We start from the raw sequence: 13,949 nt of genomic DNA on the forward strand, positions 1-13,949 counted from the left end.
ATAGAAATAAATAAAGAAATATAAGGCTGTGAAATTGCACTGCGGGGATAGTTTTGCCCAGGGTGGAAAGAGCATCACATTTATACCCACAGGTGCACCCCCCCCCTCCACCCCACCCCCCCATCCCCAGAGGCAGTGTGGAACTGCTGAAATAACTTCAATATAAATGAGACCAATTTTAATACAATTTAAAAAAGACTGACAGACAGACAGACAGAAATGAAGTCCTGTCGCTCCCTGTCTACTCACGGATCAGTGAGGGATGAAGGGGGGATGGAAGGAGGAGGGAGGGAGGGGTAGAGGAGGGGGTGGATGGATTTGATGTGCTGATATTACCGGCTGGGCTCTGTGCATGTGGATATTAAATCTCCCCCCAGCTTCAGACATGCAAGGACAACTGACACTGAGATGGGCCCAGGACAAACACACACACACACACACACACACACACACATACACACACACACACACACACACACACACACACACACACACACACACACACACACTCATACACACACGCACACACCAACACACTCACACACACACACACACACGCACACAAATGCACACATAGACACACACACACACACACACACACACACACACACACACACACGTGCAAACACATGCTCACACACATGCACACACACGCAAACACATGGCCACACACACACACACACACACACACACACACACGCACAAACACATGCTCACACACATGCACGCACACGCAAATACATGGCCACACACACACAGAACAAATATACAAGCTTATTAGTACACAACTATATAAACACATTCGCACTAGCACACACACCCACAGAAAGACACACGGCTTTCAGTGAATTGGAAGAGAGTCATTTAATTCAATTAATACTCCAGGTTATGAATAGAGGCATTTTTTGGCAGTGGCGTTCATTATTTACCGCAGTGGGGGTTGCCAGTTCTGATTCGGCAGGCTGAGACAAAGGTTAGAGCGTACCGCGCTAACCGGGGATCGCGCGCGGCCACAGAGGGAGTCCTGCGGGGTTAGTCCGTACGTACGCGCTCCACTTGGCCCCGCTACTTTGTGTTGTTCCGCGCTTTTAAGTGGGAGCTGGCACTTCAATAACCGCCAGAGCACCTGGGGCAATTTCATTAGTGGCTGAGGCGGGAAGACGTCCCGGTGTCAACGGGCCCAGCTCCCCGGGGACACCGCCCCTCCTCCCCCGACGCCGCCGGCCCCCCTGCCTGCTCGGCTCCAGTGCGGATTGGAAGCGATGCTGCGTGTTGGGGGTGGGGGGTGATTAAAGTCTGACTTACGACGCCCTCCCTTCCCCTCCCGCAGCTCAGCGTCCGGAAGCTCGGCGGCCATTTTGGGCGTTTTCGATTACCGGCGCAACGAGGAAGGAGGCGGAGCGCGCTGGGGTGCCAGACGTGCAGAAAACTCCCCCTCACAGCTCACGGGCCGTCTGTTCTGTTCCGCGGACGCTCCGCACTCAAGGTCAGGGGGGGGGGGGGGCGGCAGACACGCGATACACTCAACAGTCCCCGTCAGACCCAAACTATTAATACACGCGTGCTCCAGTTCCCTTCCACTCGGCTGCACACACAATTTCACACCGTTTTCCATAAAATGCATCAAAAAGCCATAATCGTATACACTGGAAATCAGGAGATCGCTACCGTCTTCATGTGGCCGCAAAATGCGTAATTAACTCGAGTTCCCAGTGTGTGGATTTCTCCCATTATGCTTATAAAACAAAGATGACAAAATAAAATTAAATAAAATTAAATAAATTAAACTCCCCCCCACCCCTACATACACCTCCCAGTTCCCCTGACTGGGCTGACCCCTCCTGGCAGACATTTGTATTTCAGAGTGTAAGTCAGCTTCTTATCACAAGCAAAAACGTACCATAACCAAACAGAATTTAACTTTAATGAAATGCTATTGTAAAGCTGACCAGTTTGGTCTGCTCCAGAACTGTCCAGTCCTGTTCCTGGAGATTCACCATCCTGTAGGTTTTCATTTCAACCCAAATTTGACACACCTGATTCTAGTAATTAGCAGCTCAATGAGATCTGTAGCTGTCGAATGAGATGTACTTTGCTAGACGTGGAATGAAAACTTATAAGACGGTAGATCCCCAGGAACAGGGTTGGGCAGCCCTGGTGTACCAGACTGAAGGAGTGACACACAGAGGAGAGGAGTGAGAGTGAATGAGAGCAAGCGATAGTGACGTAAGATGGCTACCTTCAGGGAAAGCCTCTCGGCGCTGGTGGACAACGTGCGCTGGTGGGTGCTGCTTCTGTTTTTTGGGCGGCCGTTTCTGCATGACCGCGGCGCTCATGTTGCTGTCGGTGGACACGGGGCTGGTGGGACGGTGGCCCGGATGGGCCATGTGGTACTTCCGGGCTGAGGAGAGACAGGGAGAGATTCAGCTTTGGAAAGGATGTCTCATTTTGAAAAGGGAGGTATTTCACTGAAGTAACATGGACACTTCATGCCGTACATTGGAAAACAAAAGGTACGGATTTTGAATGCTGGCTCCCGAAGGACGTAGATCCTGGGGGGGACATCCCACCCAACTTTGGTAACATCAAATGCTACCCAAAATATTATGATACTGGTAGTGTCATCCCCGGAAAAGTCCCCAAGAAAATGTCCTGTTTGACATCCAGGGGCTGTTTTTGTCCACTGGCCACAGTGGCTGGCGCATCCCAAAATTCACCAGGCAATTTCACAATTTTACCAGACAATGAGATATTTAGAAGTGACCTCCAAGTGATGGGTGGGTACCTACCAAAGCAGTCGGTAGAGTAAGCAAACTAACCAATCACAGACAAAAATTCCCCAGAATTTGGCTAGTCGTTGGTGTTAGTTCCACACCCTGTTCACATCCCCCCCAAAGTTGAGATCTATGACCTATGACCTCCACCCCCCTCAGTGGCGCCCCCCCACCACAGTCAGCCCCCCCCCACCACACTCAGTCAACCCCACCCCACCACACCCCACCACACTCAGTCAACCCCACCCCACCACACTCAGTCAACCCCACTCCACCACACTCAGTCAACCCCACTCCACCACACTCAGTCAACCCCACCCCACCACCCTCAGCCCCCCCCACCACACTCAGTCAACCCCCCCCACCACACTCAGCCCCCCTCAGTCCCCCCCACCCCTCTCAGCCCGCCCCTCACCTCCGGGGGCCCCCGGGTCGGGCAGGTGCGCGGGGTGCTTGGCGACCTTGAGGCCGGCGTACTCGGCGGCGGCGGCCACGGCCTGGGCGAAGTCGGCGTCGGTGAAGAAGGAGCCGTCGGAGGAGCTGACGGCGCTGGAGCGCCCGGAGGACGCGTTGTCCTCCTCGGACGCCGAGCCCCAGCCGTTGATCATGGAGCCGGTGACGGAGCTCTCCAGGTCGCCCATGCTGGAGGCGGGGGTCTGCTCCAGGCCCCTCAGGAGCAGGCGCCGGGGCTGCAGCTGCTGCTGGGGGTGGGGGTGGTGCGGGTGGTGGTGGGGGTGGTGGTGGTGCGTCTTGGCCACCTCCGCGTCCGTCTCGTCCCCTTCCTCCTCCTCCTCCTCCTCCTCCTCCATCCCGTCGGTGTCGAGCCCCAGGGGGCTGGAGATGTAGCCGTACGTGTGGGTCGGGGAGAGGGGCCGCGGAGGGGGCGGGGGGCTCACGGTGTGGCGTCTGAGCAGAGGGCAGGAGGGGCGGATAGATTGACACATGAGGGCTGAGTTTTGATATACAGGCGATTCCCAATAATAATAACAAGAACAAAGCAACAAGAACACTAATAACATAGCAATAATAGTAAAATAATAAAAACAATTATAATAACAACAATAACACAAGCAATAATAATAATAATAATAATAATAATAATAATGCTGATAATAATAATGACAGTAACAATAAGAATAATCATTTTGAATTGATATATCCTCTGCAGAAGTTGTTGTGGTTGTGCCTGGTGCACAGGGCAGGGCGGGTTACCATTACATTACATTACATTACAGGCATTTGGCAGACGCTCTTATCCAGAGCGACGTACAGTTGATTAGACTAAGCAGGAGACAATCCTCCCCTGGAGCAATGCAGGGTTAGGGGCCTTGCTGAAGGGCCCAACGGCTGTGCGGGATTAGAACCACCGACCTTGCGTGTCCCAGTCATTTAACTTAACCACTACGCTACTGGCCGCCCTGATATATCCTCTGCAGAAGTTGTTGTGGTTGTGCCTGGCGCACAGGGCAGGGCGGGTTACCTGCGGTCGTGTGGCGCCGGGCCCAGGTGCTCAGGGCTCTCCTGGAGCATGGGCTGCAGCTCCTCCTGGGGGGAGGGTGTGAGCGTGGCGGTGGACTGGTGGCTGTAGGACACGGCGGCCGGGGAGGAGGCCGCGCCCCGCACGGGCGGGGTGGGCCCCCGCTCCATCTCCTCCTCCTCCTCCTCTTCCTCCAGCTCGCCTGGCTGCAGGTACATCCGCGAGGGCGGCATGGGGCACTGCATGTCCGGGTCGTAGCTGTGGGAGCGCCGCAAAAACAAGGCACAGATTCACCGCAGTTCAGATTTACCACAGTGTCTATTATACCCGTGACACAGGGCTGTTTGAGCCAGTCCAGGTTTTACTACATCCAGTGAGGGGAAACTTACTGCTGTTATGCTATCCTGTTCATGATACTATCTGGCTTTAAATGCAATTCATTAAATGCAATTCATCATAAGTGTTATTTCCACCCTAGCACACTGTCTCTCAGGGGACACGGAAGAGCTTATCGTAGAGTATCATAGGAGTGTGTTGATTTGTTGTGTGTGTGAGTATGTATATGTGTGTGCATGAAAGGCTGTAAGTGTGTGTGTGTGTGTGTGTGTATGGGGAGGTATATCTCACCTCTCATCCATGGATAAGGAGTACTCCTCTGTGTTTCTGCAGGGAGGGGGGTTGGCAGGGGGAGGGGGCAGCAGGTTGGCCCAGTTCATTGTGCTCTGCTTGGCCAGTTTGGGGGTACGGACTCCCTTCTTCTGACCCTGGCTCCCTGTCAACGCCAGTAATGAACAACGCCATCAGAACGGCAAAAAGGAAAACACACACGCGCGCATACGTACACACACACACTCCCTTAATGATCTCCATCATCACCGAACACAAAATGGTGGGATAAACAAAGAAGTCACTGGTGGATAAAAAATGAATGAAAGAAAGGGAATAATTTCGGTGCCGAGGCTGGCACCGATGTAAAAAATGATCGTCTTACGCGCCAGAGAACGCCCGCTAATGGAAGCCGGGTCGTTATTCACCGCCGCCGAAATTCACAAGCACATTATCTCTCAATTTGTAATTAATGTCCGAGATTCCATCAAAAAACACAGTCATTTTTCAGAAGTAATAACATGCAGCGCAGAAAGCAGGCGAATGGACAGGACTGGTGGAAGAAGCATAATCACCAGAGGCCAATTAACACCGATGAATGAGAACTGAGAACCAATGAGCTGTGGACTGGTGGAGCAGTGGAGGCTTTTGCTTAATTACTTGAACTTCAAATACAATATAAAAATAGATAGACGCATTATGGCGGCAGCCTTGCATGCTGTCTGGGATGCGTGTCATTTGTCCTTGTCCGGAAACAAACTCTCGCGCTGATGAAACTATCGCCACGTTCGTCGAGATGAAGGTGATGGTAATTAATGGTCTCGCAATAAACTGTGAGAGGAAGAGCATCGCAAATGATCTGCCCTGGGAATGGCAGCTTAAAAAAAAAACAATTATAAAAGAGCTTAATGTCCTGGGACTGCAACACACACGCGCAAGATCAAGCGCGCACACGCACACACACACACACACACACACACACATGTAGGCACACACAAGTACACGTGCGCACGCACACACACACACACACACACATGTAGGCACACACACACACACGTAGGCACACAAGTACACATGCACACGCACACGTAGGTACACACAGATCCACGCACACACAAAGTACACACAGACACACACGCGCAAGAACAAGCACACACACACACCCCCGCACACACACACAGATCCACGCACACACAGACACACACACCCGCACAAGTACACACGCACACACACACACACACATATAGATCCACCCACACACAAAGTACACACACCTGCACAAGTACACATGCACGCACGCACGCACGCACACACACACACACACACACACCCACAAGCAAAGTACACACGCACAAACCCAAACCCAAATAAACAAAGCTAAGCTCTGTTACATGACTTCCCTCCCTTTTGTTTTTTTTCTCCCAACATCAGCATTTTTCATTATCTGCAGATGACCTGCCTTGTTCTTCAAGATGAAATTATTTGGGAATTAGTCAAATGAGCATTTAAAGCATTGTTTGTTCTTTTCACGTTAATATGATTTATTGCTCTTTGGAGATGGATGTGATTTTCAGAGTGTCCTCTGGGTCTGAATATGATTACGTGGCTTTCAAAAGTTATAATGAAGGAAAAGAAACAGCAATGCACAATACGCTCCTTACAGCCAGGCAGAGCTAATGGAGTAGACAACATGAAAGAGTTTCTGCCTTCCACCCCCACACCCAACCTCTGCAAACAATGTCTTTAGAAACGTTTTCAGGGCTTGCAATAAGACTTTTCTCAACTAGAAAAATATTAGCTTGTTTTAAGTTACTGTGTGCTTGACAAGTGAAATGTACTTATTCCGTTGGCAAGTCCCGAAATGTAAAATAAACAGTGTGAGAGTAAGCAGTAAAGAGCTTGTTGTGGGTCCGCTCACCGGAGGTGCTGCTGCTGCCTCTGTCAGAGCTGTTGTAGGACCCCCCGGTGTGGGGGGGCTCGTGGGCCTGGCTGTAGGGGATGGTGGCTGGCATGGGGCTGTCTCCGCCTCTGTAGTGGTCTGGGGGGGGGGCGGGGGGGGTTCAGAGGACAGAGGACAGAGTTAAAGACCAGTGAGCAAGGCCACCGGCCACCCCAAACCCCTGTTCATTTTCTACAAACAGTCTAAAAAAAAAAAATACATGACACACAGATGAAAGGTCAGGAAAGGAAACGTAAAAGGATTAACAGCAAGGCAAGCCCGAGGCAGATTACCTGGGTCTTACTGCACGGAGGCGTATGCTATGTAATGCTATTACGGGGAGTAGACAGGGGGAGAAACACGCTCTTCTATAGTGTCACAACTTTAGCGACAGGGAGGTTTACTCCTATAAGGACAATCTCCACACTGACATTTCAACACTGATGAGCTAAGAGCCAAATGTGACACAGCGCGGAGATTTCTGCATTGTAAATGTGCTACGTGCAACGTGCTAATGCCACATTACTCCACACACAGGTTGGATGTGATTCATATGAATGGTATGAATGGTGAATGGTTGAATGGTGAACCTACACAGTTTTAAGCCTGCTTTCATTGCCTCTGGTTTATATGTCATGCTCAAGAGATCTTTACACATTCCCTAGTTTTAAAAGTGGATTTCATTCACTTAATTAGACTGGTTTTAATCAACAGGCAAAGCAGCATTTCATTTTTTATCAATGCATTTCTAAGGCAAGCAAATGCATCCAAGCAAGGACAGACCATTTCAGGGGAAAAGTGCACTAGAAAGATGGCAAGGGCTGCAGATGATAGCATGAGGGGGAGGGGAGGATATGACCGACAGGATCTAAGTGCTTTTATTGGCCGTAGCTCTCAAACGCAAAGAAAGCCCTGTTGCAGAGAGAGGTGAGGGGTGAGGACAGAGCTGGACCGGACAGAACCCCTCATTCGTTCACTCCCACTGTCCCGCCAACTCACCCTTGTTCAACTTGTTCTGCTCCATGATGTTGTACTGCAGCTGTGATGTCACTTCCTGTTGCTTCTGCTGCGGGGCTGGAGGGGGCTTCCAGCAGTGCTTCTCGTTGAGGTCGGCGGCGCCCCCGCTGCTGCCCCCGCCCCCGCCCCCGCCCCCGCCGCCACCCCCGCCCACGCCGCTGTTGATGTTGTTGCTCATGATGCTGGACTGGATGAGCTGGGTGGTGGCGTAGGGGGTGGGCTGCCCCCCCGGGCTGACGAAACGCCCGTCCTTCAGGTTGGGGCTGTTGAAGGTCTTCATCTCGTTGATCTTGTTGGAGAGGTCCACGTCGCCGTACACGCCGGACTCCGGCACCAGCAGGTTGGTCTGCTTGTTCTCCAGCTGGTTGTTGTAGTTGGCGATGCAGTCGGCTGGATGGACAGCATTGAGGAGGGCAGGAAAGGGGGGGGGAGCGTTTTAGAGAAGGGCCGCCAAAGTTCACCGTCATTTTGAGAAGACGCGTGAAACGAGGTCGGAAACACCGGAGCGAGGCTTTTTTCGTTTTCACAAAGGCCCGAATTCTCTTTTCTCCCTTCACACACTGTCTCTGGCTGCACATGAAATACCGCATCCATCCAATTACATTCATTGCATTTTCAAAAGACAGACCTTTTTTTCCCCTGCCAGACAAAATGGAATTCGCTTTGGTCCGGCGTTTAAATCTGACATTATTATTTAAAGCCGCTGAGTGACTGGCGTGCTATCATACCTGCTCTCTTCATCTCCGAAAGTTCACCTGCACGACCGTCTAACCCTCTAACTGACTTTCAGAGCTGGCGGGTGGTGGGTGGGGGGTGGGGGGGGGGGGGTCGTACATCGAAACACGGCGGAATCAAAGAGCGGGGAAGCGAGCGGGAACGAGCGGTACGGCCGACGCTCATCTGACAGATCCAATTTTCCCAGCTCATAAAATATTTAAATCCTCAAAAGGTTTGAGAAGCCAGCCAAGCCATAAAATACCGAGGACAGCTATAGGTGCGTGTGGGATGGGCTCCGATTTCCAGGAAGCAAAGGACATCCGACACACTTCGGAGACGGATGCTTAAAAAATGCTTAAGGTGGGAGATCAGGGACTCCGCCTCCCCCCTCTCTTCCAAGCCATCTATACACTTGAGAGGCTTAATTTCCACAAAATTAAAGTTTACACACACAGTGAGTGGAAGGCAAGCTTTTAAGCAGGTTAGTGTCTCCTCTTGTCATGCCGTGAGCAGGGATGGCATTTAGCATGTTATCCCTTCTTAAAACAGCTGTCACCAGCCTTTTAGAAGAGGCTGTGAAGTAAAGGTTAACACAGCATGCGATTATAAAACCAGGAAATAAGAGGACATGTGATGTGTTTAAAAGCACGGTGAAGCTTGGGTTTAGACATCTTAGAGACATCAGGGTTTTGACATTGCTGTCGTACACTGGGGTAAGGCACCCAACCTTTCTGCACAATTTTGGAGAACAGAACGACATGATGTAGTTGAAGGTGTAAGTTCACAATTTTGTGATTATAATATTCTTGTCTGAACTTTCTAATTCTGATGTAGCAATCACTACTAGTAATTGAAAGCATAGGAGTTTTTTCAGAAAAGGTACTCTTCAAGGGGGTTTTAAACAGGAATGGTCAGGTTCTGGGTTCTGGGAGGTTTACAGAGAAAACGCTGGGTGAGCAGGTGAGCTCCCAAGCCTTAGAGGGACCACCTTTTCTAAAGCACTCCCTCCTTGCACATCCTTGTTTGTTTAGTCTTTCGGCTGGTTTCTGACAGGGGTCGGGTCTGGGTCGGCGGGGGTGACCAGGGGTCCCCTTGCTGGGGTGGGTGACCTTGGCCCCCTGTCCCCAGCACTGCTGCTGGCTCAGAGAAGTGTTTTTCAGAGAGCACCTCTCAGCTCTTTGTTTGTGACACCGCTGTCCTGAGCCAAAGCTCAGTCCCTTGTGTCTGAAGTGATGCTGCTGACTGGACTAAGACCACCTGGAAGTAAAGGATATCTCTCTATCTCGCTCTCTCATTATCCTTCTCTCCATCTCTATCTCTGCCTATATCTCACTTTTCCCCTGATTTCATACCTTTTTCATCCTCCCCCTCTCTCTCTGCCCCCTTTCTCTCTCTCATTTCTCCACTTTCTCTCCATCTCTTTCCGTCTCTCTCTCTTTCCCCTCATCCTCTAAATCGGCCTTTATCTCTGTCTCTCTGCCTCCTCTCTCTCTCTACCTCTCTCCGTGCAGTACTTGCAGGTGCTCCCCTCTCCCCAGCTCTGGCCACACGCTGCAGTCCCGTTTTGACCTCTGTGGTTCTTCCACATTTCTTAAATAACTGAGCACTTAGGGGGAATTACATTAGGGGCTATAACAACAGTATGGAAATCAGAAAGGCAATTCGATTAGCAGCAAAGTAAACCCATAAGCTCCTTCCAGCACGTTCTTTTTATGCCCTGCCTAAAACAGCCCCGCTTTAACCTCCAACAAATCAAAGAACAACCCCCCCACACCCCCAACGCCAGGCACAGCTCCCAGCCCCAGAGGACGGTGGGACTGCCCTCGAACTACACAGCTTGAGGACAAGCTTGCGTCTGTCTTGGGATTCAGACACTCTGTCTTTGTTGAGATTTATTGATACAGGAGAAATTTTGCTCTTTGTGAAGCGATTCTTTCACCCTAAATAATCATTATATTGACTTGTTGATCACAGTTTTTGCAAGGCCAACATTACTCAACAGTCCTAGAAGCCCTGTGGACATTATATGCCGAGTGTCCAGCATATATAAATTAAACTCACAAAGGATTTTTGTGTGCTACTACTTTTTGTGTTGGTAAACCCAGTGAAAATCTTTCCCCTGCCTATATAATATGCCCAATAAACATTTTCAGAAACTGAAGTTATACACAAATTGAATCTCAATATTAAATAAGCAGAGGTAAATTGCTGATAACCTTGAGAGGTGGAGTGAATACAGACGCCCCCTGCAGGGCTTAGTGGTACAGACATGCTGTTTTCCCACATCTGAACAAGGAGTGCATCTATACTAGAGGGAATCACTGCTGCAAAATGGCAACAGAAATGCTTGATCCCTCCATTCTCCATATGTTCCCAGTCAAACGCAACTTGTTGTTGAGCCTGGTACTAGAAAACCATGGGGCCTGTCTGCTTTTGACCCAACCAACTGACTGACCAACCAACAAACCAAATGATTGAACCTGCCCTTTTAGAACAGGTCTGAAGGAAGTCAGGATCCCACCATATCTCTTCTGGTTAATGGCTACTGTGCTAAATGTAAATGTAAAATGTAAATGTACCCGAGAGGTGAGCTGAAATGTGCCTGCTCATTCTGCGGCTGGTAACTCTCTGTACTGTTAAACAGGGAGGGGGTTAACATTCTCCCTTCACCCCCGAGTTACACTCACCGGGCCGGCTGTAGGTGGCCAGGTTGCTGTCGCTGTTGCCGTTGCTGGCGGTGCAGCAGTTGATGCTGCAGTCGTTGTGGTTGGAGCAGGCGTTGGGCCAGGTGTCTGCCAGCCAGGGCTGACTGGCCGGCTCCCCAATGTTCAGCAGTCCGGGCCTGGGGACGCAAACGGTGCACAAGAGTCAACGGCGCCGCAGAGATCCAGAACACGTTCTGAAACCCAGCCCTGCACAAAGCCAAGTACTGCACAAGAGTCAACGGCACCGCAGAGATCCAGAACACGCTCTGAAACCCAGCCCTGCACAAAGCCAAGTACTGCACAAGAGTCAACGGTGCCGCGGAGATCCAGAACACGTTCTGAAACCCAGCCCTGCACAAAGCCAAGTACTGCACAAGAGTCAACGGCACCGCAGAGATCCAGAACACGTTCTGAAACCCAGCCCTGCACAAAGCCAAGTACTGCACAAGAGTCAACGGCACCGCAGAGATCCAGAACACGTTCTGAAACCCAGCCCTGCACAAAGCCAAGTACTGCACAAGAGTCAACGGCACCGCAGAGATCCAGAACACGCTCTGAAACCCAGCCCTGCACAAAGCCAAGCGGTGTTCAGGCCTTGACACCTAATCTGAACAAAGAGTACGGTTCCGTGTTGCTAAAGAGCACCTGGGGCTATTTCATTAGAAAGGTACATGTAGTGTTTGACTGTACGCATCGATTTGCACATCAGCAAAAATTACCTACAGGCACGTGCGTATGTGTATAAAATATCAACCCACTGCCTTTCAATTCAATTCAGATGAGAAACCAGGTAAATTTACATATTTCATACATCAAAATGTATCATTTATTTTGAATAAAGGGCGAACAACAGTCCACCACACATTCATGTTGCTTTATCGCACAGGTATAAAAAGTAAGGGTAAAAGACAGAGATGTTGCCATGCTGGGAGCCGAACCCCCACCTGTGCAGGCAAATCTCACATGGCTCCCCTGTGGACTATATTTACACACTTCTTTCTACTGCATACACGATACCTGCTGCTTTCTTTAGTAAATCCAGAATTACATCTGAATGTATTATGTAAACACTGCATTACTAAATACTAAATACTACTTAATTATGCTTTATGTAATCCATGTATATTATGTATGTACGGTATATTAAATGCAATTAATTGTGCATTAAATACAATTAATTTAATCCTAAATATATGTATTTGTGCTTGGGTGGATAATATGTTTCATACAAAGCCAAAGGCTCCGCGTGAGACTGCCTGTGCAGTGGGCACTGTCTGGGGGGGTGAGGGCGTGTGAGAGCGTGTCAGGCTTCCAGAATGTACCGGAAAATACGCCAGCACCCCCCGCTTGGATAAATAGATTTGTTTGCGCTTGACTTGCTCCTGGCTGACAGCGTTAGCAGGGCCGAGGTCTCGCCAAGCACGACAGCGTGAGGTTGGGCGCCCGTTATAAAGCGCGGGCAAGTAAACAACAGCTATGAATGCTGGGAAATGTTCAACGGCCTCGTCAAGCGGGATCGCTTACTGGGCACTGTAATGTGCCTCCGCCGTCAAAAGCAGGAGAAAAGGTAGTGCAAGTGTGAAACTGGCTCCGCTAAAACAATAACCGAAAGCAGATCAAATAGGGCAATAAATACTTTTAAATGTCTTTGTTGCACCGAGGGATAAGTACCCTGACAATAACACACTGATGTTTGAACAGAACTGTGTATTTCAAAAGCCTCTCTTAGGCCTGACTGCTCAAGTCAAGAACAAAAAATCTGTGAGCCGATGTACGCTTAACAAGACTGGCATAAAAGCAAAGCTCCATTTCTCCCTCTTTCCCCTCCTTGCTCCTCTTCTCCCTCCTTCCTTCCTTCCTTCTCTCTCTCTCTCTCTCTCTCTCGCATCCGACATGCACAACAAGCTGACTCTACACTTTGGCTCCTCCACATCCTAACTGACAGAGCTGAAATCTGAAGCCATAAATAACTCTCTCGCACACACACACACACACACTCATCCAATAAAGGGAATATTCAGAGGATCTGAAGCAGGGACGAGGACCCATTTCAGCTTCTCTCAGATTTTTTCTCAGAAAGCACCACATTTCACAGAAAGCCCGTCCCCTGCAGACCTGCCCCTGGGTCTATTTGTGACGTTAGCACAAAACAACGTCCTCTCAACTCTCTTTTAAACAATCACAGTCAAAAAACACCAAAAGTAAAAGTCGGATTTGTCTTCAGGACGAGATCAATAACATTTCCAGCACACGGACTGCCGTTCGGACTGAACAGAGCCGCAGGGTCCACGGACAGGGCAGACACCGCCTCCATTTTAAAACCAGAGGAGGCTGAGCAGACATTAACCTGATATTCTCCTGTCATAATCTGCACAGGCATTTCTGTGAAAACCTGTTCAATGAGGATGCGGTGTCTTCAACCACACGGACCACGATGCTGATGTGTGCGCCTGTTCATGAGTGTGTGTGTGTGTGTGTGTGTGCATGTGTGTGGGCGTGTATGTGTGCGCACGTGTTGCTCATAGAGGGGGGATCGTGACTTTGCTTTTCAGGGACATATTTCTTTTGACTCAAACATGCGCTACCCTCACCCTTTTAACAGGGTGGCATTCAGCCACTGGCAGGACCCCACCACAGCCAGCGTCAGCTCACTCAGGGTGGGAAAGAGGTTTTTATAGACGGGCTGCTCTTTTGTCTGGGGTTGTGTCTTTCCC

General features: G+C 50.1%; 1 protein-coding gene across 1 annotated transcript in view; it reads right to left on the reverse strand.

Moving 5' to 3' along the window:
* Positions 1–13,949, reverse strand: part of robo1 (roundabout, axon guidance receptor, homolog 1 (Drosophila)) — a 196,782-nt gene that overhangs the window by 5,905 nt on the left and 176,928 nt on the right. The window contains exons 20-26 of the mRNA XM_061216753.1: positions 11,218–11,372; positions 7,796–8,203; positions 6,776–6,895; positions 4,879–5,023; positions 4,255–4,509; positions 3,190–3,680; positions 2,240–2,401 (exon numbers count right to left, since the gene is read on the reverse strand). Coding sequence (XP_061072737.1) covers positions 2,240–2,401; positions 3,190–3,680; positions 4,255–4,509; positions 4,879–5,023; positions 6,776–6,895; positions 7,796–8,203; positions 11,218–11,372 — 1,736 coding nt within the window. The remainder of the gene's footprint in view (positions 1–2,239; positions 2,402–3,189; positions 3,681–4,254; positions 4,510–4,878; positions 5,024–6,775; positions 6,896–7,795; positions 8,204–11,217; positions 11,373–13,949) is intronic.

This window comes from Conger conger, chromosome 13, assembly GCF_963514075.1.
Source record: "Conger conger chromosome 13, fConCon1.1, whole genome shotgun sequence".
Classification (NCBI taxonomy): Eukaryota; Metazoa; Chordata; class Actinopteri; order Anguilliformes; family Congridae; genus Conger; species Conger conger.